This window comes from Trichosurus vulpecula, chromosome 7 (assembly GCF_011100635.1).
Source record: "Trichosurus vulpecula isolate mTriVul1 chromosome 7, mTriVul1.pri, whole genome shotgun sequence".
Classification (NCBI taxonomy): Eukaryota; Metazoa; Chordata; class Mammalia; order Diprotodontia; family Phalangeridae; genus Trichosurus; species Trichosurus vulpecula.
In genome coordinates, this window is record NC_050579.1 from 20,906,626 (window position 1) to 20,930,990 (window position 24,365).

General features: G+C 43.7%; 1 protein-coding gene across 2 annotated transcripts in view; it reads left to right on the forward strand.

The window, feature by feature from the left end:
* STYXL1 (serine/threonine/tyrosine interacting like 1) overlaps nucleotides 1-23,994 on the forward strand; it is a 57,527-nt gene extending 33,533 nt beyond the window's left edge. For both annotated transcript variants that reach the window (XM_036769149.1, XM_036769150.1), the window contains 3 exons: nucleotides 8,308-8,405; nucleotides 13,664-13,776; nucleotides 23,863-23,994. In XM_036769149.1, coding sequence (XP_036625044.1) covers nucleotides 8,308-8,405; nucleotides 13,664-13,776; nucleotides 23,863-23,994 — 343 coding nt within the window. The remainder of the gene's footprint in view (nucleotides 1-8,307; nucleotides 8,406-13,663; nucleotides 13,777-23,862) is intronic.
* The last annotated feature ends 371 nt before the right edge of the window (nucleotides 23,995-24,365 follow it).

Genomic DNA, 24,365 nt, shown 5'->3' on the forward strand with positions numbered 1-24,365 from the left:
TGGAGGCAGAGAGACTAATTGGATTATTGTGATGATCCGGGTTAGAGGTGATGTGGACCTGTGAGTGAGTGGAGGCCATGAGCCAATTTAAGTTGCTGCTACTATGGCATAGCCCCGAGGGGCTCATGGCACAAACGCATAGTGTCTCATACAGCCCAATGTACCCTTATAGTACACACTGAACTCATAGAGTCATAGACTTTAGAGCTAGAAATAACTCATAGAATCATAGATCAAAAGATAGAAGTTCCTGTAAAGATCACCACATGCAATGCTTTAATTTCATAGATGAAGAAACCAAAGCCTTACCTTACCTCAAGGTCACATAATGGTAGCAGTTAGGCTGGAAGCCCTTTCTCTGGAACACTCAGTGAATGCCCTTTGGGCAAGCACTACCATGTTACCCAACTCACTGCCTCCACACAGGACATTGTCTCCCTCCTTGGCCTCTGTGATGAGGCCTTCATCTGATTCTCCTCCTGCCTACCTTTCTGACCACTCTTCTGTCCCTCTCCCTGCTCCTCTTCTTCAGTTCTTTCTTGATGTCCCCTCCCATGGTGACTCCACACCCCTCTCGTGTCTTCACTTTTTCCTTCCCTCCTCCTGGCCTCCCTGCATGTGTTTGTGGCATCATTGTTCTTCTAGTCACCCGAGCTCACTGCCACCCCTTCCCAAGCAGAATGGAAGTTCCTTGAGGAAGGGACTGTTGCATATTTGTATTTGTATTTGTGTCTCTTGTGTGCAGCATATTTTTGTCTCTTGTGCCTGACACATAATTAACATAAATGCTTGTTGATTGAGTCAGTCATAACTCTGCCTCATCCACCCACACCCAGGGAATCCCCAAGGCCTGGCAGTTCTGCCTTTGAAAATACCTCTTTGCATCAGACACCTCTCCTCCATTCCTGTTACTCCCACCATAACTCAGGCTCTTGTTTTTTCCAGACCCCCAGTCTTTCTCTGCTTTAATCCACCCTGCACTGTCATATTAATCCTCCTGCTGCACATATCTGATCATAGATCATAGCTTTAGAGCTGGAAGGGACCTCAGAAGTCTTCAAGTCCAACTCCACCATTTTACAGATGGGAAAACTGAGGCTCAGAAAGGTTAAGCCGCCTGTCCAGGATCACACAGCCAGTGAGAATCAGACAGGATTCGAATCCAACTCTTCCCAGCTCCAAGCTCATTACTCAATCTACCATGATCACATCTTATTCCTGCCCAAAGACACTCAGTCGTGACCCATGGCCTCTCGATACTTAAGTCTAACTTAATTTGGCATTCAAAGCCCCCCACAATCTGGACCTAACTTGACCTTTTGGTCCTGCAAGGGCTATTCTCTGTTCCCCAAACCCATCCAGCAGTTTTCATCCCTTATGCTTTTACCATGAAAGTCTTATGGCTCTCAGTCCTGACCCCGTTGCCCAGTCCATTGACTTCTTAGCCTTCATCCTCCTCAACCTTTTGGTGACACTTGAAGCTTGCCCACTCCCTCTTCCATCGCTGGCTTCCCTTGATTTCTGTTTCACTGTTCTCCACTGGTTTTCCTCCTACCTCTCTGTCTGATGCTTCTCTGTCTCTTTTCTAGCTCCCCTTCCTCCTCCTACCCTCTAAGTCTAGTCATCCTCTAAGGCTCTATCTCAAGGCTCTTCTTTTCTTTCTTGGCTAACTTCCCAACTTCCTTGTTTCTCTTAATGGCGCTTTCATTCTGCCCATCAAAATCACCAGCATTCTTGACTCTTCCCCCTCTGTTCTTCCCTGTTTCCAGTCGGCAGCTTCCTGAGTCTCCCTCATTGTAGCTTTCCATGGTTAGGAGTAAAAGGGAAAAGCTGAATGTGTTTGAGTAGTTTGATTATGTCACCACTGCACTAGCTGTAGGTGCCTGACGATGACTGTGCCGCTTTATAAAGTTCACCTTTTCGGTAACATCTGAACAATGCCATACTCTGAGAAGGGTGCTAGATTGAGAGTCAGGGGTCCTGACTTCAGTCACTTCCTGTGTGACCTGGGACGAGCCACAATCTTTCCGGGCCTCAGTTTTCTTATCTGCTAAAGAACATTTTCTCCAAGGTCATTTCTAGATACAACCTATGACCCTAAACTGCCAAGCTGAGATAAGGCTGTTTGCTATGCAAGACCTTACTCAGATTCCAAAGTCTCCTAGAATACAGGACTTTGTATTCAGAAGGCTACATTCCTCTCTGCTCCCATCTCCTTTATGCTTTCTGGAGTCACTTTCTCCTTACCCCTTCTCTAAAAGTTACTCAGCTTATCAGTCTAAATGTCCTGTCATCATTTACTCATCATAATCAGTTTGGTATATGCTTAATCCAGGCTCCAGGGAGTAAGCTCATCTGTCAACCTAGTAATGGTCTTATTGTACTTTTCTATCAGTTCACCTGTTTGTTCCTCTGCCTTGTTCCCTGTTACTTTGGCATTCCTGCAGCCTTCTGGAACATGGCCAGCCTCACTCCTGTTGATGTCTAGTGAATCCAGCTGAGTCACCATGCAAGGAACCATTCTGTCTCCTGTATTTCTTCCAATAAAATATTAGGAGAAAAATAAAGAAACTAGACATTTCTAAAGATAAATGAAAACTAGCAAGGCAATTTCTTTGTTCAATCGTGCCTGACTCTTCATGCCCTGATTTGGGTTTTCTTGGCAGAGATACTGGAGCGGTTTGCCATTTCCTTTTCCAGCTCATTTTACAGATGAGAAAACTGAGGCAAACAGGGTGAAATGACTTGCCCAGGGACCCCCAGCTAGTAAGTGTCTGAGACTGAATTTGAACTCAGGTCTCCCTGACTCCAGGCTCTGCTCTCTACCCACTGTGGTGCCACCTAGATGCCCTAAATTCTATCAAAAGGGCTTAGTTAGAGGAGAGGATTCTGGGAAGATGACAAGATAGGTCAGAAAATTCCAAGCTCTCTAGACTTCCCCCACAAACAAAACAAAGCAGCACCTCAGGGCAAATGTAGAGCAATAAAAACAAGAATTGGGGAAGAACAGTAGTCCATTAGTCCCCCTGGGACAAGAGGAAGAAAAATCCCAGGACTGAGGTCTGGTGGGTGGAGTGTAAACACCTCCAACACCTCCAAGGTAGTTCCTCAGAAACAACATTCGAGCCCATTCTAGCTGGGTTGGGTGGTAGCCTCCTCAGGGAGGAAGGTAGCAGCAGCCACAGGAATTTTCACCTCCCAGATGGTGTAGGGGGTTGGGCTCTGAGGGGGGAAGATTGAGGGAACCTCTGCTGACAAGGAATGCCAAGCCCAGCTGTGCTGTAGTGGGGCAGGGACACAGCTGGCTGTGGATACTTAGAAGAAGGTGGAATTCTTCCAGAAACACCATCCCCAATACTCCAGGACTAGAGGTGATTACAATGACAAACTACTATAAATTTTTTTTAAATGATCAGGCGAAGGAGAAAGAACCCAACCACAGAAAGTTACTATGGGAATAGAGAAGACTGTAGTCCATCATCAGAGGAGGATTTTGAAGCAAAAAAAAGCCTCCCCTACCCTAAAGAGTGACATCAAATAGTCATCTGCCCAAAAAGAATTCATAGAAGAACTTTTAAAAAGACTTTAAAAATCAAATGAGAGAGATTAAGAAAAAAAATAATAAAAGAACACAATTATGAAAAAGTCAACCAGCTAGAGAGGGAGATCCAGAAGCTTCAGGAAGAAAACAACTGCCTGAAAATCAGAATTGGGCAAGGGGAAGACAGTGAAGTTATAAGAGACCAAGAAATAACAAAATGAAATATAAAGAATGAAAAAAATAGAAGAGAAAGTGAAACCTCTCAGAAGAAAAACAACTGATCTGGAGAACAGATGAAGAAGAGAAAACAGAAGAATAATCAGACCACCTGAAAGCTATGATCAAAAAAGAATCTTGATACAATAATACAAGAAATAAAGAAAATTGTCCTAAAGTGTTAGAACAAGAGGGGAAAGTAGAAATAGAAAAAATCCACTGATCACCACCTAAAAGAAATCCTACTAGAAAAACCCCCAGGAATGTCATAGCTAGATTCTGAAATCTCCAGTTCAAGAGAAAATAGTATAAGCAACAAGAAAAAAAAAAACAAACCAAATATGGTGGGGCCACAATTAGAATTACCCAAGACTTAGCAGCAGCGACCCTAAAAGACAACAGGTCTAGGAACATTATGAAGAGCAGAAGAATTGGGGTTGCAGCCAAAAATATCATCAAAAATACCCTGCAAAGCAAAGTATGATCCTGAACAACAACAACAAAGACTTTCAGGATTTCATTGCAAAAAGACCTGAAATCAATAGAAAATTTCACATATAAGATCCAAGAGAAATATAAGCTAAACATCAAAAATTAATTACAAGGGACTCAATAAGGACAGACTGTTTACTTTTTATATGAGGAAAGGTAAACTGCGTGTCTAGGATTGTTATCAGTAATTGGGTAGTTTGAAAGAAAGATTGGGGTAGAGTTAAATATGATGCAATACGAAAAGTAAAACATTTAGGGAAAAGTAAAAAGAGTAATCATACAAATGAGGTGTGAGAGGAAGAACGGACACAGAGGAATTAGTTGGGGGAGGAGGGCTGGAAATTCTGGAACCCTACTCTCATCAGGAGTGTGTTACCGAGAGCACAATACATATGTATCTAGAAGGGCATAAAAATCTAAATTCAGAAAGCAATAGAAGGCATAGGGGATAGGGAGGGGGGAGAAGATAAGAGAGGGACTTCGAGGTGGGGGGGAGAGGATAAGGGAGGGCTCTCTGGTGGTAGGGTTGGTTAAGTAATAGGTAACAGGTAGAAATAAAGTAGAGGAATCAGGAAGGGTAGGAAATAAGAGATACACATAAACAGAAAATAAAGATCAGGAGTCAAATTTATTAGGAAAAAAAGCAGAGGTGGTAACCATGATCTCAGACAAAGTTAAAGCTGAAATAGATTTAATTGAAAGAAAAATAGGGAAACTACACCATATGTCAGCCATATTAATATTGTTTTAGACTATTTAAAATAACTAGACAGTATAAGGTTGGAATATTGTTGTGGTACAGGAAACGAGTTGGTGAACTTAAAAAATACGGAAAGACTTGGACCTCTGAAGGAAGACGTTATCCACCCTCAGAGAAACAGAGGACAAATAAGCATAGTACAGTCTTATACAGATGCATGTGAATGTATATGTCTATATATGACTATGATTATAGATATTTAAGTATATGTGCATGTGTGTATGTTTGTGAACAACTCTTTAATTATGAACACTTCACTTGTGGACTCTTAGAAAAGGAAGAGCCAGCACAGCTTCATCAAGAATGAGTCCAACCAGAATAACTTATTTCCTTTTTTTGGACAGGGTTTCTAGCCTGGTAGAGCTAGAAGCCAAAAAGGCTTCAACAAGCTAGATCTAGGAGGCCAAATCTAATAAGATGACATTTAATAGAGATAAATACAATGTCATACACTCTAAAAAAGAAAAGTCATCTGCACAAGTACAAACTGAAGATGCTGGAGGCATGGCTAGGTAGCATCTAGGTAAAAATGATCTGGGGATGTCAGTAGACTCATTGCAAGTGCTCAAACTCAATACGAGTCAGTGTGATATGGCAGGCAAAAGGGGCCGGCAGCCTTGGCTGACCTCGAGAGTCATGTGATATGACGCTCTCACAATGCTCTGCCCTGCACAGACTGCCCAGAGAGCATTGTATTCAGTTCTGGTGCCACATGTTGGGAAGGATATTGGTAACATGGAACGTGCTCGGAAGAACATGTTCATGACTAGGATCATGAAGGGGGTCAAGACCATGCCATACAAAGATTAGTTGAAAAAATGCTGTCCGTTTGGTCAGGAGAAGGCAAGGCTTGGGAGATGGAGGTGATAGGACAGAGAGTTATCTTTAAGAGTCTGAAAGTCTGAGATGAGGCAGAGGGAGTCAACCCATTTTGCTTGATTCTCCTCCCCAAGCTGGAAAAAGAAAATTTACAGAGAAGCACATCTTGTTCAATGAAGGAAAAGTTTTCTAACACTTACTTCTGTCCCAAAGTGGAATGAACTGTCGTGAGATGGAGAGGGTGCCGTGGCTCGCTGGAGAGAGAAGTCAGCTGTGGAGCCAGAGGATAACCTCTGACCTCTCCCAGCAAATGACCTCCCTGCTCTGGGCTGCAGTTTCTTCATCTGCACAATGAAGTGGTTGGACTCAGTGGTTGCCAGGGACTGTCCTCGATCCCAGGATGTGAAGGCTGGATGACCCCTTGGAGATGTTGAAGAGAGATTCCTGAACAGTGCTGCCTCGGCCTTGATGGTCACTGAGGTCTCTTCCAACGTTGTCTCGGAGTCTGTGGCTGGGATGACTTTTTAGCCTGCCCGAATAGCTCACTGATCTCTGCTTTCGTCCTGTCCTCGCGCATGCTGGGAAGCATAGTGCACAGAGGGCAGACCTGGAGTCAGGAAGACCCGAGTTGAAATCCAGCTTCAGATGCTTAACTAGCTGTGTGACCCTGGGTAAGTCATGTGACGGCTGCCTGCCTCAGTTTCCTCATCTGTAGAATGGGGATGATAATAGCACCCACCTACCTCCCAGGGTTGTTGGGAGGAGCAAAGGAGACGATCCTTGTGAAGCGCTTTGCAAACTTTACAATGTTGTATGAAAGGCCTTTGTTACCACCGCATTGCCCGCTGTCACTAGAAGGTGTGTGCTGACCTCGTAGCTGTGTATGTCCTTCTCCGCCTCCGCTCCTCAGCTCGTATTCTGCCTTTCCTGATCCCTCAGCTAGGAAGAGGCGCTCCCTAGTCTGCCCTCTCAAGCGACTCGGTCTCATTTCTTCTTAGCGAGTCATCCGTTTCTAACCTGTACTGTAGTTACTTGGATATTCAGAGAGTCCCAAAAATCTGAGTGCTTTTAAAACTATCCAGAGACTTTTGGATCACCCTGTGCCCAGCCCAGTGCCATACGCACATGAGGCATGTGATGGTCATTGAATTGAAATCCAGACCCTTCGAAGCCCGGTGCAAATGCTGCCCTTTCCTTATAGACACATACGGAGGTCCCTTCTCTGAATCCCCATCACACTTTGGTTGTACCTCTCTCAGGCACCTTCACACTCTATCTAATATATTTTTAACTTCTGTACAGTCCTCTCTCCCCTCTACTAGACTGTAATCTCTGTGAGAACACAGCCCTTCTCATTCAGCCTTAGATCAGGGTTCTTGCCATGGGATCCACAGTCCATGGATAGATTTCAGGAAGTCTATAAATTTGTCATTGTGGTTGTTGTCTTAATATTTTGATAACCATATTTCAATAGAATTGGTTTCCTTTGTAATCTTATACATTTTATTTTATGCATTTAAAAAGGTGATTCTTAGAAGGGTCCAGAGGCTTCACCAAGACATGAGATGGTGAAGAACCCCTGAGCTAGATAGATGGATAGACAGACAGACCAATATATAGCCAACGGACAGACAGAAGGGTGGATGGATAGAGAGAGAAATGGATGAAAAGAGACAGACAGACCAACATATAGACAACAGACAAACAGAAGGATGGATGGATAGAGAGACAGATGAAAAGAGACCGACTAAGCATTTATTAAGCTCTTGCTGTGTATCAAGCACAATGCTAAGTGTTGCAGTTACAAATAAAACAAGCAAGCCAGACCCTATCCTCAGGGACATAAGACAAGCCACAAAGAGGAACAGGAAAGCTGGCTGGGGAGGAGCAGAGGGGGAAGATATGCAGAAGGAGGAAGAGCCCAGGTGTGATTGAGTGAAGCATATCTGGGCTCCTTCCTAAAACAGTGATCTCTGGGAAGGAAGGGAGAAGGAGCCCCATACAAGAGGTTTCTCCAGGGTGATGCTGTGGCAGGTGAGGAAAAACTGGAATCAATCAATCAGTCAATCAGTATTTATCAGGTGTCTACTATGTGCCAGACCCTGTGCTGAGCTAAGAGTCCAGAGAGGAGGCCCAGGTGCTTTATACATTGGAGGGGGTGGGGTGGACCAGACCCATGATTTCATTGGCGAAGGAAACTCATGGTGAGAAAACTCTGTCAATGCAGCCTGACCCTTGCTGTGCACCCCAGAGCCTCATGGAGCTGCCTAGGGACTGGGAGAAGTGACTTTTCCTGGGTCCAAGGACAGTGTGTGTCAGAGGTGGGTTTGGAGTTTTCCTCCCTCTGAGGCCAGGTCTCTCCTCTAAACTATGCTGCCTCTCCCAAATAGATCTTAAAATAAATGTGGCTGAATTTATCTAACGCTGCTAACAACTGCAGGTAAGTCTAACCAACTTCCTATATATTTCTTTTCTTTAGCTTTGAGGGAGATGAGAAGAAACTTCTTCATATCCAAGTGACCGACTCCCCAGAACAGGATCTTTTCTCCCATTTCCGGCATGCCTCTCACTTCATGGGTAAGTGTGGCTGTGGGGGGCCACACAAGCCCAGAGGAGAAGTCATTCGGGGCTGTGATTTGCTCACTGTTCTGGTCTCTAGCGGTGGAAGACGTTACCTCAGATGGCCTGTATTCTGTCCCAAATGTGGAGTGAAAAGCTGTGCCACTGTAGTAGAAGGCTGGAGACGGTGTCTGCTGGCATGCAGAAGTCCCCAGGCATCCCCTGAGTTGGTCCCCCAGGGAGTCAGTCTCTCTCCTTGATGGAGAAGCTCCCTTTTCCCATTCCTGGCAGAAGACAGATCAGGAGCCTCCTCACTGGAACAAGACCCTAGATAGACAGTGGGAGCTGGAGGGAAGCACATCAGTCACACAGACTGAATGTAATGGGGCATAGTGGGAAGGGAGAGGGCATGGTGGGGCTGCCACCACCCCCAGGCACCCGTCACAAGGGTAGTGCCTTGGCAGGGCAGCAGACTATTGCAAGAGCAGCCTCAGTGGATGGGGATGTATCTGCCTCTGTGACCAGTGCTGTCTGAGAAATGTTAGCCAGAGAATCAGGAGGAATGAGTCATGACCCTCTCACCACCCAGGACCGGCAGCCAGGCTGTCTGGAGCTCGGATGTGGTGCTGCTGAGGACAGACCCGATGATTCCTGGTCCTTGGCTCCCTGCCCCCTCTCGCACTCTCTCTCTGGAGAGGCCATCCTGTTCGCCATCCCGGTGTCCTAGGAGTTGGCCTTTGCTTCATGTTCTGCTGCTTTTTTCTCTACAGTTTCCTCTAAGATACAGTGGTTGACTGTGGTCTCCCTGCTCTGTGTACATATGTCTTGCACAAATGCAACAGCAGGGGAGGCAAAAGGTATAAAATACACACAGAGAGAGAAAAAGATTCTTTTAAATGCTGTGGGGGCATTCCCCCCCCTCCACTGGGGCTTAGGGCAAACAAAAGAGAATTAGTGAATTTGATGTAGGGCAGCTGGAGGTGCAGAGGATAGAGCACCGGGCCTGGAGCAAGGAAGACCTGAGTTTAAATCTGGCCTTAGACACTTGCTAGCTGTGTGACCCTGGGCCTTTACCTCTGTTTGCCTAATCTGCTAGAGAAGGAAAGGGCAAACCAGCGCAGTATCTTTGCCAAGAAAACTCCATGGACAGCACTGGTGTGCTATGGTCCATAGAGTCACAAGGAGTCTGACACAGCTAAACCACAACGACGTGTCCTGCAGCCCCACAAAAGCCTTCTCTAAAGCCATATGGCTGCCAGGAGGTGTTGAAGACAGTTCTCAGCCGCAGTTCTCTCGCTTTAAATGCTTTGAGTGCAGTGCTGGCCACAGGCTTTCTGAGGACCATCCCAGCTCAGTGTGGAGATGCTCATTCCCCACCTGATCAAGGCCATTTGGGGATTACTTCTTTGGCCATGATAACCCATTGTAGCATCTGCTCTGGGTTATCCCATCAGCCCACAGTCATGCTTCTGGCTTAGATGTCTCAGAAGGATGTCCACTTCTTACTCTCTGGGTTCTAGCGATAGCCCTGTAGGAACATTTTTCCTAACACTGTGGCTCTTGTGCCCCTACTGGACATACTCTTACACGTTGTTATTGTTCATCCTTCATTTTTAAAGAGGACCAGTGACATTACTGTGTGACATGTCTTGACTTGCATGTGAATTGTATTTAAGTGAGACAGAGTTGTGCAAGTAGATAGAGTGCCAGGCCTGGAGTCAGGAAGACTCATCTTCCTGTGGGACCCTGGGCAAGTCACCTAACCCTGTTTGCCTCAGTTTCCTTATCTGTAAAATGAGCCACAGAAAGAAATGGCAAACCATTCCAATGTCTTTGCCAAGAAAACCCCAAATGGTGTCACGGAGAGTCAGACATCACTGAAGCGACTCCATAGTGCCTGCTTCAGTTATATTCATGGCCTGTGCAACAAATCGTTCTCATCTGTTCATTCTGCTGGGGAAAGTCTTCACGTGCTTGTGGTAGACATCTCCCTAACTCACAATGGGTTTGAGGTCTGTCACTTACCCTCCTCCTCACTTGTGGCTCCAAGAAGTCGTAGCATGCCCAGCGGCTGTCTCAGCAAATGGGCTAAACCAGGTTGAGGGTAGCTGACCGACTCCTACTATAAACAAGATCTATGGGCAGTGTAAGGAGAGCACAATGGTAGTGAGGTATGTGTGAGGAGAACGCATGGGAAGCTCACCTGTCTGCTGGGCTCAGTGGGTTGGGATCCAATTCCAATACAAATTCAGAGCTTCCATTTCTTTTCAAAATAATTTCAGTCCCTTAAAGCTGCCTTTTCCCAAGTGACTGTCAGTCTTCATCCATTTGCCTTCCATGTATCTGTCTACTTGGTATAGGCGTCTCCGCAGCTGTGTAGCCACTACCACTCAGGTGGACCATACTGTACCATACTGCCACCACCATTCCAACCCAGTCATGGGATCTCTGACAGGATCTCCTAGACTCACAAGGTTAAATGGATGCTTTAATGCTCATTCAACTTGGGTCAAGAAAAAACAAATACAAGAAGTCAAAGGTGCTCACAACCAGGTGGGAAACAGGGCAATGCTCTTCTCCTTGCCTGGCTCTCAAAGTAGTCCCATGTCCTGGCAGTCACTAAGGAAATCGAGAGAAGGAGAGCGTGAGGCCCCTTTTGTATGTCCATTGGGTTTGAGGTCATCAGCCATTTGGAGAACTCTCCATCATTTCCAGTTACAGACTCCTGAGTTGGTCATGGATAGAAATGGGCTTCTCGAGTCCACATGGTCACTTACACTGGAACCAGAACAGGAATATCTGCACATGCCCCAGGGACTGGCCCCCATAGGCTAAACCATTCCCATCATACCAGGAAACAAAGAAAAGTACAAAATGTTCCTGATTCTCATCTGGCTCCCTTCCTCTTGTTAAGAGATGATGGCAAAGGGTTGGAAAAGAATTATACAGTGTTTAGACTCTCGGTAAAGATTGACAACCATTGATACTCCAAGTGTAAGATAACCTGATCCAAGGCTTGATTAGTAAATATGCTCTTGGAGGAACTGAGTCATATTCATCCTGACATTCTAGCCATAAAAGAAACCAGAAGACAGAAAAAAATGGCAGCAGAATGATAGGACTGGCCATAGGCTCTTCTTGCAGAGACAAATAAAGCAGTTAGCAGAGTCAGTAGAGTTGCTCTTTTTGGGTACCCAAAGGTAAGAAGAAATATCCTTTTGTAGGACATTTGTTCATCTTACATTGCAGTGCTTGTGACAAGGATTTGGAAAGAAGACCACGGAAGCAATTGCAGGTTGTGCACTTTCATCTATAACAAGGGACAAGAGGAGAAATCATATCAAGGACTTGGTCACGCTCTCCCCAATTAAATTAGCAGAAACTTTGCTACTTGGTGACATCAATACAAAGGTAGGAATAGGTGAGGACAGTGCTGAACACACTGGAAAATATGAATAAAGGGAGTGAGGACCAGCAGAAGTCACAGAGACTGTAGAGAAGCTTCACATTTATACATCACAAGTATTTCCTTTGAGAAAGAATAGCAAGGCCTGGATTTATTGTATAGGGAACGACATCATGAAAAGAGAAATCGATCATATTTCAAGTGATGAGAAATGACATTACTTCTGTGAGAGTCGTCCCTCCATCAGCCAGTTGGACCCCGACCACCAACTTATTGAAGCAAAGATCAAAATTGATAAAAGGCTAGGAGAATACAGATGAGGGAGAAAAAGAAAAAGAAAAGGGAGGAAAAGGGCAGCTAGGTGGCGCAGTGAGTAGAGCATCGGCCTTGGAGTCAGGAGGACCTGAGTTCAAATGCGGCCTCAGACACTTGACACATGTACTAGCTGTGTGACCTTGGGCAAGTCACTTAACCCCGATTGCCCTGCCAAAAAGCAAAAAAAAAAAAAAAAAAATTAAAAAAAAAAGAAAAGAAAAGGGAGGAAAAGATGCAGCATCCTTGGAGCCTCTGCTGCATTTGACCCTGAAGAGCACCCTCTCCTGGATGCTCTCTTCTCACCTGGTTTTGGGATACGGCTGTCATCTGATTCTCCTCCTACCCACCTGACTGCTCATTTTCAGTTTCCTTTGATGGCTCACCCATCATTTCACACACCCCTAATGGGGATGTCATATGCAATGTTCCATAGACCCCCACCTCTTCAAAAGAATGGGGGTGGGTGCAGGACTACATCTACTTATTAAAGACTATTGAGATTATTAATCTTATTGATTATTAAACTTGAAAATGGAGGTGCCGTTAAAAGAGAGTGTGGAAAGTACTGAGGCTCTAATAACCCAAACCAGCCTCCTAGTCTCCCTCCATGAGTACAAATCCTTTGAGTAACCCTTGCATTGGAAGGAAACTGAAGATGCAATTCAGCATGGGGCTCTGCACCTTTGGGTTTTCTGCCATTTTTGCCTGGGGACCCCCAGTCTTCAACTACAAGGCCTTGGTGATATCGGGTCCTACTGCTTAGCAGCAATCCCTATATGCTGACAAAGGTAATCTTACCAATCCTGTTTGGTTGTTCAGGTTCCAAAGACAGGCATGCCTTTAGCCAGTCCTCCTTGGCACTTAACTTGAATTCATAGAGGTCATGGAAGTTTCCTATGCTCTCAAAGAACTGAGATTTTAAGTCTTATGTGCTCTCAGCTCCTGCCCATTGCTCAGCCCCACCATTTAACTAAGCAAGTGTAGGGCAGTGGCCCCTCCTCCCCACATGTCTTCTGTGCATCAGAGGGGAGTCACAACAGAATCTATTTATGGGGAAAGTTCATATGCCATTTCCCAGGATAGAAAGGAAATGTGATTTCCCAGAATCAACACAGATCATCCATTCATTCATTCGTTTGTTTATTCAACAAAGACCTACTCTGCTTAATAAATTGTACTTTGCTACATTGTAGAAAAGATACAAAGCTTAGATAAGAAACCATCCCTGCTCTCATGGAGCTGATAGTCTCAGAGGGTGATGAGATACTTGGAAGACAGTCAGAGGTTCAGTTCTGCCTCTGACACTTAATACTTGTGTGACCTTGGGTAAACGGGGCCTCAGTTTCCTCCACTGTAAAATGAAGGGATTGGATTGGATGGACTCCAAGGTCTTTTCCATGTCTGGATATATGGTCCTATCACCATATAATTGTACATGTACATGACATAGGGAGTACATTCAATTTGCAAAAACAAAACGTAAGACGATTCACTTAACCAAGGTAATGTAGCATTTGACTTTCCAAAACTAATGTGCCTTTTCTTTTTGTTTCAGATGCCCATGTTCATCTTGGTTCTGTCGTCCTCGTTTTCTCTACCCAGGGAATAAGTCGCAGTTGCACTGTGATTTTGGCTTATCTCATGCATCGGAATAGAGAATCCTTAAAGGTACGTAGAGCAACATTTCTGCTTTCTTCCTTCTTTTCCTTGGAGCACAGGCAGGGGTGTAGTGGGGCTCCAATCAGATAATGGATGTAAAGCCCTTTGCTGCCCTTTGCTTAGATAGATGCTGATAATAATAATAATAATTGTCATTAATATTATTATCCTCTAGAATGGCGATGACTTCATCCCATGAGCCTTCTAGAACTCTCCTACCGAGCTTAAGCAATGTTTGTAGGGCGATACAGGGGTGTGCTGGCAAATGCTTAAGAGTCAGGCTCTCAGAATAAAAATATATGCACGCATACTTTTCATTTAATCTGTATTATGAACACTTTCTTAAATCTAGACAACCAACAAAACAATAAACCAAGCCCTGATTTGTAGCAATTGCTGGTTTCTGAGGTGCATTTGAGCACAATGAAATTTTTAAATTGGCTTTTCACAAATTGGTCGGAGCTGGCTCCAGCATACTCCTACATTTACATCTATGTGTCTCATCTGACAATCAATAGACTGGTCTGTCAGGTACATCAAGCACAGGTAGAAGTGAAATAGGATCTCGTTCTAGCTTATTAGCTCCAACACTTTTTCTTCATGAAATCAGAGGGACTGGTTAGAAGGTTGGGAAACTTTTCTCCTCCCTATCCTGGTCAAAACTCTACATAACTATAGACCTATATAACTAGAAAATCTACCCCAGGTTCACGGTACTCTATGGGTAAGACTCATTCAAGATGAACAAGTTTTGAGCCCTTACTAATGTGTCTGCTTTTATCAGTGAACCAAAGGACATATTAATTCAAGCAAAAGATAGCAAATATCCTAGTAAATAAAGTCATTTTCTTCAGAAAATCCTTTCCATGTACACATAGGGAACACCACATGATCTTCACACAAAATATACACATACAGAGAATATATGTACCTTACACGTTTAATGTTTTCAAGGTTTCTGATACCCCCTGGTAAGGTTATACTTCCCCCTGCTGGGAGTGTCATCTCTGAAGAACATCACTCTGGTGGTGGTGTTTCCTGTTATCTTGGTCACTGAACTTCTCTCTGCTAACATGTTCTTGTCTTCACTTCTTGAGGGTCACTTGACAGCTATCTCTGTTTCTGTCTTTTAGGATGTGCTGACTAGAAAGCCTCTCTAGATAGCAGACAGACTGCTCTTTAGTTATAAACAGAAGCTATGAGAGACCTCAAAGGCCACAAGCCAAGACTAAAGTGGAGGGAGAGTTGGTGCATGATTTTTTGTTCACAGATGATTGTGCACTCAATGCAGCCTCTGAAGCTGAGATGCAACAAAGTATGGATCATTTCTCTGCTGCTCACGCTAATTTTGGCCTAATAGTTAACACTATAAGATTTCTCTTATATTCTAAAATTTGAGTGACCATTGTGAGCCAGAAGTGGTGTTAGACAAAGCAATTTTTAATCCGAATTTTGTTGAAACTAAAAGACAGTGGAAAAAATTATTTAAAACCAGTTATGTTATTTTGTTAAGCCCTGCTAACCCTGTCTTACAACTAAAACAATTTGACTCTCACTTATGAAAATTTTAAGATTGTTAACTAAGTTACTTGGGGTTATTGTTATACTGTTAAAACCTAAAATTGGGCCCACAGCAGCTCTAAGGACCGATGGAGGATGGCCAAAGTCACGTGCAGTAAAAAGCTATAGGCCACATGGGCCAGTTACCATGTACTAGGAGCCTAAAAATAAAATATAGGAACCTTGAAAGACATCCTGGCCAAAAAAAATCAGGGCAAAATAAATTAAATTAAGATTGAAAATAGGGGACTTGCCACATAGAAAGTATGTGGTTTTCATCAGTCCAGAGGAAAAATATCATGAGGTGGACAGGCAGCCCCTTCTCTGGGGTCTCAGCCCTGGGGGAAAAAGTTTGTTTGGGTTATGGAGCTCCTAAACAATGGACCAATGGACTCCATCGGCCAGCACCACACCACCTATATGTGGAATCATTGGTTACAACAAACAGAGAAGTTTTGAATACTGTGGATAAGTTCCCTTACCTTGGCAGTGTACTTTCTAGGCACGTACACATTGGTAATGAGGTTGATGCACTCATTGCCAGAGCTAACTCAGTGTTTGGGAGGCTCCAAAGGAAAGTGTAAGAGAGAAGAGGTATCAAACGGACTACCAGACTGAAGGTCTACGGAGCCATTGTGCTCACCTCTTTGTTGTATGCCCGTGAAACCTGGAGAGTCCACCAGTGCCAGGCCAGGAAACTGAATTGCTTCCATTTGAATTATCTTAAGAATATTCTAAAGATCACCTGGCAGGATAAGACACCAGACACTGAGATCCTTTCTCAACCTAAACTGCCAAGTATTCAGACTCTTCTGCAGAGAGCACAACTCCAATGGACTGGCCACGTTGTTCAAATGCCAAACTATGCTTGCCTAAAAGACTATTTATGGAGAACTCACATGGGAGAAGTGTTCACATGGTGGTTAGAAAAAGAGATACAAGGACACTCTAAAGGTCTCTCTTGAGAACTTTGGACTTGATTGTGTGACACAGAAGACACTGACACAGGACCTCTCAGCATGGCATGCCTACATCAGAGGAGGTGCTGTGCTCTATGAGCAAAGCAGAATTGAAGCAGCTCAAAAGAAATGTGGGATGTGCAAATTTAGATAATCCACCCCAAAATGTTCACATGAACTACTTATGCCCAGCCTGTGGTAGAGCATTCTGAGCTCATATTGGTCCGATCAACCACAGTCAGATGAATTGTAACTTGACTCTAATACAGTGATGTCATTTTGGTCCCCTTCAAAAACGAAGGACAACCAACCATGAGAGACTATACCCAACTAAAGGGGAACTAAACAGAAGCCAGGCAAAGTGTCCTTCAACTGTCTGACTTAGGGTTGGAAATTTCTTTTTTTTTCTTTTGTGGGTGTTTTTTTTTTTTTTGGAAATTTCTTACACCTCCCACTTAACCCTTTTAGGGGATATGGTGCCTCCAAAATCCATTTCATAAGCATATGTCAAAAATACTCACAAAAATTTTATGGAAGGTAGAGGAGTAAAGGCCACTTTCTTTCTAAGGTCCTTTCTGGTTTGGCAAGCAAATAAATTTAAGCCAGAACTAAAGGTAAGCAAAGAAATTAAGGCCATTGTCCTCTACCATCTTGTCCCATATTCCTGCCTTTTTTATTATATATATATATATGTATATATATATATATATATATATATATATATATATATATATATGTATCTGTCAGAAGACAAAACAAACTCAACCTATAGTTGTTCTATGTTGGCCAATGAAAAACTCCACGTGCTTCCTACTTATTCTGTATCTTATTCAGTGTGTTAGAGGTCTATCCCCTAGAAGATAAGCAGACATTTTTCCAGTACCCCAGTTAATAATGTATATTTTTGTAAGGTTCTTTGGGAAGAGAAGAAGAGATTTGCAGTGGTCAGAGTCCCTGGAAATTGAGCCTTATTGGTCTAACATCACTTTCTTATTCTGTTTCATTGAGGAAATCCATTCAAGCTAATACATATGCCACCTCCCTTGCCTCTTCACTGTGTATAGGGTTTAAGTTCCATGTATCAATGGGCCTCTGGTAACTATTAAATACTAAATATAAATACATTCTCTTGTTGTGAATATCTTGGGAAGTTTCCCTCTGCGTTTTGAAAGACAGGGAAAGTGTTAGTGTAGATAGAATCAAGTTAAAACTTCAATGACACAGCCCAGGTCAGTGGCAGAGACTAGAAAGGGGCAGCTTTCCCCACTTATACAGTTAGTAGGTGTTTGAGTCAGGATTTGAACCCAGAGCCTTCTTGACTCCAAGGTCAGGGAGCACTCTGACCACTACACCAGGCAACCCCTCAGGCCAGCCAGTTTAGCCATCTTACAGTCTTGACCTAATGGCCACACACTAGGAAAGAGGCATCAGTATGGCCCATTCCATCATAAGCCTCTCTCTTGGCAGTGATAGGGGTAAGACTCAACTGTTGTTTCACCAGATCTGCTACTTGGAAGCCTTTCCTGTCTCTGCCCTCCTCATCCTATGGCTCCTAACTGTCTCCCTTGAAATTACTTTGTATTGACTTCTTGTATACATGTAGCATCCTCCCACCCCAGGCCTGCTAGTAAGAATCAAAGAAACAGAGGAGCAGGGGAATGTGGGCTGACCCACCCCCCTTGGTAGTCAGCTTGGCACAGGATAGCCAAGTGAGTGTCTCACCAAGTTCTCTGGCCACCAGAAGGAAAGCTGGACCCAAACAAGTTGTAAATAGCAAAATTCCACCTTCTGGCAAGGCTTCAGTGCCCACAGTTCTGAATGCCAAGGAATGAATAAGCAGGTAGGCAGGCAGGAGAGGAGGAGGGGAGGAAAGGAGGGAGGGGGGAAAAGTATTTATTAAGTACTTACTGTGTACAAAGCACTGTGCCAAACTTTGGGAATACAAAGAGAAGAGTAATACAGTTGTACTCTGAATGTGCTCACATTCACATAGAAGGTTTCATTGGCAAAGTAGGAAAGCCATGAGGATGCATGAAATAGACTAAAGGCATGAAGACTCTCACCTATCAACCAAATTTGAAATGGATCTTACCAGTCATAGACAAGGGCTCCATACTGCTTTTTGTCAACAGTACCCTCAGCTCCAAGTCACAAACAACATTCTACTGACCAATATAGGGCAAGAGTAAAAAAATAACTTTACCCTTTAACCTAGATTAGATGAAATAAGAGATAAGTTGTGGAACTGCTGAAGTCCAAAGAGGGGAAAGGTTCAGGAACCCAAGGCCACTGGAAAGCCAAACTTTAGAAATCATACCTAAAAACCAAACAGATGACAGAAACTGTACCAGGGTCTCAGATGACTTTGAAAAGAAGAAGAGCATACTGAGAACAGAATTTCAAGGAGCCATTCTTGAGTATAACCACATAAATCCAACTAGAAGGCCCATGACACCAAAACAGAACAATTCAAAATTAAAATCTGCCATGTCACAATAAGTATGTGTCACATAAAATGTGTCACACCATGAGTTACATAAAAGTATGTGAACATTTCAGGACTTAACACTACAGTCCAAGCATTAGTCATTACTGTGGATTGAACCTAAGGAAGAAATTCAGTGCCATCAAGAAATGCTGGTGGGGGTGAGACAAAGAGTACCATGGCATTAGCAACTTGGGAGAGTCCTGGAGAACTGGGGATGGGCTTTGGAAAATTACACTAATATCTAGTTCATACATGTGGTAGAAAATTTGAAGGCTGTACTGCCTGGTCAAAGGCAGCATAAAAGAAACCTACAGAATGGAACTTGAAAATAAAAGTATAGCAGAAATTGTGTTCTTTTAATTAGGAATGGAAAGAAAAAACCCCAAAGTTAAAGTGATACAAGGAGTCAGAGCTGGGCAAAGAATAAAACAATCCAATGTTGAGCAAAAACTTTACTGCATTGGATAAAGAAACAAAGAAATCAGGCGAGAGATCCCTCTAAGAAAGTGTAGGGAGAACATTTCTGTTTTCTAAATGGTTCCAAGAGTCCAACACAGTAAAACTGGGAGTTGGATCAAATGACAAGAAGTGTGTGCACCATTAATAAATGATCAACAGAAATTATTAAGGGAGGTGACTGAAACTCCAGCTGTTCTGCACCCCTGGAAAGGGATGGGGGGCAGGATAGATCTGTAGCCCTTGGCTCATGTACACCACAGCAATGTATGAATGACTAGCAAAGCATCTTACCTGACAGAAGCCTGATCCTATCTTCATTAAGAGAAAGCATTACCAGAAGATGAGAACACCAGCGCGCTCCCCAGACACAGGGGGTTCCAAAAGTCTTAGTGCAGTCATGTGCTTTAAGAGGCCTGTGCAGGCCATTTACATGTTTCTGTTCTTTATACAATGCATTCACAGTATTTAATCCCTCAAATCTGTAGACACTTAAAAAGAACCATACATTGACTGAAAAGCAAAAAGGGCACCCCCAAAAGTCACAGGTGATAACAAGAGAAACTCTTCATCTGTTTGATAATTATTTTTTTCTACCCTCCCCCCATTCCAGGATGGCATATATTCTGATTGCCTCATTCCCCAGTCAGCCCTCCCCTCTTTCACCCCACTCCCCCCCCCAACCCCTTTCCCCTTACTTTCTTGTAGGGCAGGATAACTTTTAAAACTTTGAGTTCCAATTTCTCTCCCCTCTTCCCTTCCCATCCACTCTCCCTAGGAAGGCAAGCCATTCAACATAGATCACACATGTACTTCCACGATGCCCATGTTGTGAAAGGCTAACTATATTTCCTCCCATCCTTTGTTGTCCCTCTTTATTCAATTTTCTCCCTTGACCCTGGCCCTTTTGAAAGGAGTTTGCTTTTGATTAGCTCCTCCCCCTATCTGCCCTCCCTTCTATCATCCCCGCCCCCTTTTTATCATCTTCCCCTTACTTTCCTGTGGAGTAAGATACCCAATTGAGTGTGTATGTTATTCCCTCCTCAAGTTGGATCCCATGAGAGTGTGATTCACTCATTCCCCTTCACCTGCCTCCTCTTCCCTTCCAACAGAACTGCTTTTTCTTGCCACTTTTATGTGAGATAATTTACCCCATTCTATCTCTCCCTTTCTCCCTCTCTCAATATATTCCTCTCTCACCCCTTAAATTTATTTCATTTTTTTAGATATCATCCCTTCATATTCAACTCATCCTGTGCCCTCTGTCTATATTCCTTTCAACTCCCCTCATACTGAGAAAGGTCTCCTGAATTACACACATCATCTTTCCGTGTAGGAATGTAAACATAACAGTTCAACTTTAGTAAGTCCCTTATGAATTCTCTTTCTTGTTCACCTTTTCATGCTTCTCTTGATTCTCGTATTTGAAAGTCAAATTTTCTATTCAGCTCTGGTCTTTTCATTAGAAAGCTTGAAAGTCTTCTATTTTATTGAAAATCCATATTTTGCCTTGGGGCATTATACTCAGTTTTGCTGGGTAGGTGATTCTTGGTTTTAATCCTAGCTCCTTTGACCTCCGGAATATCATATTCCAAGCCCTTCAATCCCCTAATGTAGAAGCTGCTAGATCTTGTGTTATCCTGATTGTGTTTCCACAATACTCAAATTGTTTCTTTCTGGCTGTTTGCAGTATTTCCTCCTTCATCTGGGAGCTCTGGAATTTGGTGACAATATTCCTAGGAGTTTTCTTTTAGGGATCTTTTTCAAGAGGCAATCAGTGGATTCTTTCAATTTCTATTTTACCCTCTAGTTCTAGAATATCAGGGCAGTTTTCCTTGATAATTTCTTGAAAGATAATGTCTAGGCTCTTTTTTTGATCATGGCTTTCAGGTAGTCCAATAATTTTTAAATTATCTCTCCTGGATCTATTCTCTAGGTCAGTGGTTTTTCCAATGAGATATTTCACATTGTCTTACATTTTTTCATTCCTTTGGTTCTGTTTTATAATATCTTGGTTTCTCATAAAGTCACTAGCTTTCCACTTGCTCCAATCTAATTTTTAAGGTGGTATTTTCTTCCATGGTCTTTTGGACCTCCTTTTCCATTTGGCTAATTCTGCCTTTCAAGGCATTCTTCTCCTCATTGGCTTTTTGGAGCTCTTTTGCCATTTGGGTTAGTCTATTTTTTAAGGTGTCATTTTCTTCAGTATTTTTTTGGGTCTTCTTTAGCAAGTGGTTGACTTGTTTTTCATGGTTTTCTTGCATCACTTTCATTTCTCATCCCAATTTTTCCTCTACTTCCCTTACTTGCTTTTACAAATCCTTTTTGAGCTCTTCCATATCCTGAGCCCAATTCATATTTTTCTTGGAGGCTTTTGATGTAGGCTCTTTGGCTTTGTCGACTTCTTCTGGCTGTATGTTTTGGTCTTCTTTGTCACCAAAAAAGGAATCTAGAGTTTGAGTTTGAGTCTGTGTTTGAGTCTGAGTTCATTTTTGCTGCCTATTCATGGTCCCAGCCAACCACCTGACCCTTGAGCTTTTTATCAGGATATGACTGCTTGTAGAGTAGAGAGTACTTTGTCCCAAGCTTTAGCGTCCAAGCACTGCTGTTTTCAGAGCTACTTCTACTCCACTATCACCCCAGGCTCTGTCCCAGCAGCACTCTTCCTCCCCCAAGAGCTACCAACCAGGACCGCAATACAGGTCCATGCAGGGCACAGCAAGAGAATCTGCCTTTGTGCCCACAAAGCGCTCCTTGCACTCCCGCTCTGATCTGCTGCTAGATTCTTCCCATGGTGTGAGCCAGGGATTTGGGAAGCAGCTGACACTGCACCACCTCCTCCACCCCCAGAGCTGGCAGCTAGACTGCTTTGAACTTGCAGTTTCCCCCTAACCTGCTCTTTGGCATTTGTGGGTTGAGAAGTCTGGTAACTGCCACAGCTTACTGTTTCACAGCCCCAAGGCCTGTTCCAGCTGGCTAATTCTGCATCTGGTCTGTCCTGGTGTGGCCCACGCTGGGCTGCCCTTCGCTTTCGGCACCTTGAGATAGACCCCTTCCCGGTGACCATCCAGGCTCTCCTGGGCTGGAGACCTGTTTCCCTCTGCTATTTTGTGCATTCCGCAGCTCTAGAATTTGTTCAGAGCCATTTTTACAGGTGTTTGGAGGGATTCAGGAGAGAGCCTACACAAGTTCCTGCTTTCCAGCTGCCATCTTGGCTCCCCTGTTTGGTAATTATTGAACAAGCCGTCCCAAAGTGCTGTAATAGCTCTGCTGCCTTTGTGATTGTGGCAAAGCCTTTGACTCTGTCTCACACTTGTGGCTTGTTCATGTACTGGGACTGTACAAAATAAGCCTAAGCATAGTGGAAGCACTAAAGAGCACTTGATATGCGTGCTGGAAAACTAGTTTGTATTTAAAACATACCCCCAGCATCATCATCATCATCATCATAATCATCATCATGTCAAGAGGAACTGACATAAATCATGACTTGTCTTGAGAGAAAACCCATTGTTTCTGGCTGAAATCCATTATTATTGCTTGTAAATAGAAGTAAGTCTGGCTTCCAAATCAAAGAGAGAGTCAAGCCAAGACATCTTACTAATCATTTGAATGGCATGGATGAGGTCAACTTATCTGGCTCCACCAAAGAGCATAGAGAGCTAAGAGCTCCTTCATTTCGTGAATTCCTTCTCCAACAATATCAGAATGGTATTTGGGCTCCACAAGTATAATGTTCTTAAAGTATGCTGAGGAAAGAGGGACACTGAAGGCTTGGAGCTCGAACATGGTGGTCACCTTGAACCAAGTGGATAAAAATGATAGATACATAGACACATTGCACATCAAGAAAACAGAGAGAAGGCCAAACATCCAAGAGACTCACTGGCATCCTGAAACCAAATCTGAATGGAAAGACTAGGCTTGAAGAATGAACACAATAAAACAGGTTCCATGCTTGTGGAAATACTTTTGGGAAAAACAGCCCTTATTTCCCAAAGGTCATCAACAAACACACACCACTGAATTTGTCCAATGGAGGTGAAAGTGGTTTGTTCCTGGATGGAACTCGCTAAAAGCCAAGGGTGGAATCATAAGGTCCTTCATGGGGGATATCTGCATAAACTCAAACAATGATATGTCAGTGAAGCAGCCAACAAATGATTGATGCCTGGTGACATGAGCAGAGCCGCCAGAATGAGTTATGTAATAACCACAATATCACAAAGACAGTCAGACCTTGAAAGAATTCTGACCATTGCAACAGCCAGCTGTCCCTCCAGCTGCCCAAGGAAGGAGCATGCTGCACACTGCCTGAAAGCTGATGGATCAAAGACGCAGAACAAGGCATTCACTTTTAGATGTGGCCAGTGTAGGGCTTTGCTTCACGTACCCAGGTATGTATGTTACAGAGGGTTGGGATTTTTTCCTCCTAAATTGGGGCAGGGGAAGGAGGTCGAGAGGGAGAGAAAAATAAATGCTTGGTAATTGTATAATAAAATAAAGTAAAAGATTGAAAAAATAATATTACCAGAGAACATCATCTCACTTGTTCTGATGCAAGGGAGGAAACTGCCCCAATGCTCTCCACGCTCTTGACAAAACTTGGCTTTCTTCTTCCTGTATTTGCAGAGATCCTGGGCCCACGTGCAGAGCTGTAAGAACAACATTCGGCCCAACAGAGGCTTTGTGCAGCAGCTGGTGGAATGGGAGAAGGTGATCCATGGGGCCGCTGTCACCGACATTTCAGACCCCCTTTACTGACCCTTCTCTGAAGCTTCCCAGAAAAACAAAGTTTTCTGTTTCTTCAGCTCAGGTTGACTCTTTGACCAGCCTAGGCCAGGACAGAGGGAGGGGATTTTTGTGGTTCCCCTCCTCATCCTTGGATTCCAGAATTCCCAAGTAGTTGTGGCCTCCAGTCACTGCTTAGGACAGTCCCCTTTGAGGTATTGGGGAAACTGGGAGGAGAAAGTGAGGCTGGTGACTTTGCACAGCCCTCCTTGACTCAAATCAAAGTCAACTGCAAGTCACTTCATCATTTCCCTGATATCATGGTCCTCTTGGAGAACGAAGGACAAACACAATGACAATTGGGGAAACCAGGAAGGAAGGAAGGAATAAAGGAAGGAAAAGGA